This window comes from Ipomoea nil, unplaced genomic scaffold (genome assembly GCF_001879475.1).
Source record: "Ipomoea nil cultivar Tokyo-kokei standard unplaced genomic scaffold, Asagao_1.1 scaffold3251, whole genome shotgun sequence".
In the NCBI taxonomy this organism is placed as follows: domain Eukaryota; kingdom Viridiplantae; phylum Streptophyta; class Magnoliopsida; order Solanales; family Convolvulaceae; genus Ipomoea; species Ipomoea nil.
In genome coordinates, this window is record NW_017619679.1 from 811,846 (window position 1) to 813,842 (window position 1,997).

The following is a 1,997-nucleotide window of genomic DNA, read 5'->3' on the forward strand; positions in this document are numbered from 1 at the left end:
CATGGCCTGCTAGGCTATGTTGATGGAGATTTCCCATGTCCTCCGGTGTCTCTTCTAGTGGCCCCCTCCGGCGATGATGCCTCCGGGGGTTCGACGTCCACACCGACTCCAAACCCACCGCACGTAATATAGGTACAACAGGATCAGTCCATACTGTCCTTGTTGATCTCGTCTCTCTCGGACGAGGTCATGTACTTGGCGGTAGGACAAACCATGTCCAGGGACGTCTGGCTCTCCATAGCAGCAGCTCTCGGTTCATCCACGCGGGCTCGGTGTCTCAACCTCCTCGGCCAATTTCAAACGCTCCGGCAAGGTGACAACACGGCAGCCGAGTACCTTGGCCGTGCACATCTCCTGGTTGAACAGCTTGCGCTCATTGGGCGTCCAATGAGCCTTGATGAGCAAAATCTGTATGTGTTCCGGGGGTTGCTCCCGGAATTCCGATCGATGGCAGCATCTCTAGTAGTGTCGGGTACTCCCGTTTCAATCCCCCAGCTTTCTGATTTCTTGCAGGCACAAGAATTTATATATGCTGATGACTTCTCCAAGGCCAGGGTGACATCGGTTGGTGGATCGCCTCAGGCGATGTATGCTGGACGCGGTGCTCCACAGTTCGCCGTTGGAGGCTCGGGCAGACGCGGAGGAGGTTCTGGACGTGGCAGGAACGGCATAGGCCGCGGTGGTGGACGCGGTGGTGCGCGGGGCCCTCCACGCTGTCAGATTTGTCGCTCGCACGAACACACTGCCGTGTCCTACTTTAAGCGATATGCACCGCAACCACACGCTCAGGCGAATGTCGCCGTCACCGGAGACTCCCTAGCTGCCTCCACTGCCGACGCGTGGTACCCAGACACCGGTGCCACTGCACACGCCACTCGCGACGCCTCTATGATTGGTTCATCGGAGGATTACACCAGCGGCAATGTTTTAAGGGTCGGCAATGGTACAGGTTTGGTTATATCTCGTGTTGGTCATGTATCTGTTCCGTCTGTCACTGTTTCTAAAAATCTACAATTATCCAATATATTGCATGTCCCAAAATTGTCTGTCCCGTTACTTTCTGTACATCTTTTTACTAATGATAACAGCGTATTCTTTGAGTTTCATAAATCTCATTTTGTTGTGAAGGACTCAGCCACCAAGGAAATCTTGCTTAAAGGTCCTAGTGCGGATGGCCTATACAAGTTGTCAATCCCACGGTCTCCCGTTGCGTTCCTAAGTGCCCGGGCTACTCCAACCATATGGCACAACAGGTTGGGGCATCCGCATGTTCAAGTACTCAAGCGGGTTCTGTCACAATGTCCAGTTTCTTCGGGTCAATTCAGTTCGTCCGGGATGTGTTTGACTTGCCAACTCGACAAATCCTCCAGATTTCCCTTAGATAGGGTTTTACATTCTGCAAATAATGTATTGGATATTGTGTACATGGACATTTAGGGTCCATCACCTGTTTTGTCGGTGAACGGTTTTAAATATTTCATTTTATTCGTGGATGACTATTCACGATATAGCTGATTTTATCCCTTACGGTTAAAATTAGACATATATAAAGTGTTTGATGTTTTTCGTGTCATGGTAGAACGTTTATTTGAACGTTCTATAAAATCCATACAATCCGATATTGGTGGTGAATATCGTCGGTTACACAAAACTTTTGAGTCTTTAGGTATTGTGCACAGGCAATCCTGTGCCTATACACACGAACAAAACGGGCGAGTAGAGCGCCGGAATAGGCACATTGTCGAAACCGGGTTAGCACTACTCGCAGAAGCCTCAGTACCATTAAAACACTAGATTCAGCTTTCGAGAGCGCCACTTACTTAATCAACCGTTTGCCTTCGTCTGCTCTACAGTTTGAAACACCATACTATCGCCTCTATAAAACACAGCCTACATATTCATTCCTACGGGTATTCGGCTGTCGCTGTTACCCGTATCTACGGCCCTATAACCGTCACAAAATCGAGTATAGGTCAGCTCCTTGTGTTTTTCTAGGG

The 1,997-nt window shown here is 49.5% G+C and overlaps 1 protein-coding gene across 1 annotated transcript; it reads left to right on the plus strand.

Annotated features, from left to right (window-relative positions):
- The first annotated feature begins 213 nt into the window (after positions 1-213).
- LOC109169130 lies at positions 214-1,437 on the plus strand. Its single transcript, XM_019318005.1, has one exon. The coding sequence runs from the start codon at positions 214-216 to the stop codon at positions 1,435-1,437; it is 1,224 nt and encodes a 407-aa protein (XP_019173550.1).
- The last annotated feature ends 560 nt before the right edge of the window (positions 1,438-1,997 follow it).

Bases quoted from the DNA above. Each gene is read 5' to 3' on its own strand.
- LOC109169130 (XM_019318005.1), top strand. From the start codon at position 214: ATGTCCAGGGACGTCTGGCTCTCCATAGCAGCAGCTCTCGGTTCATCC.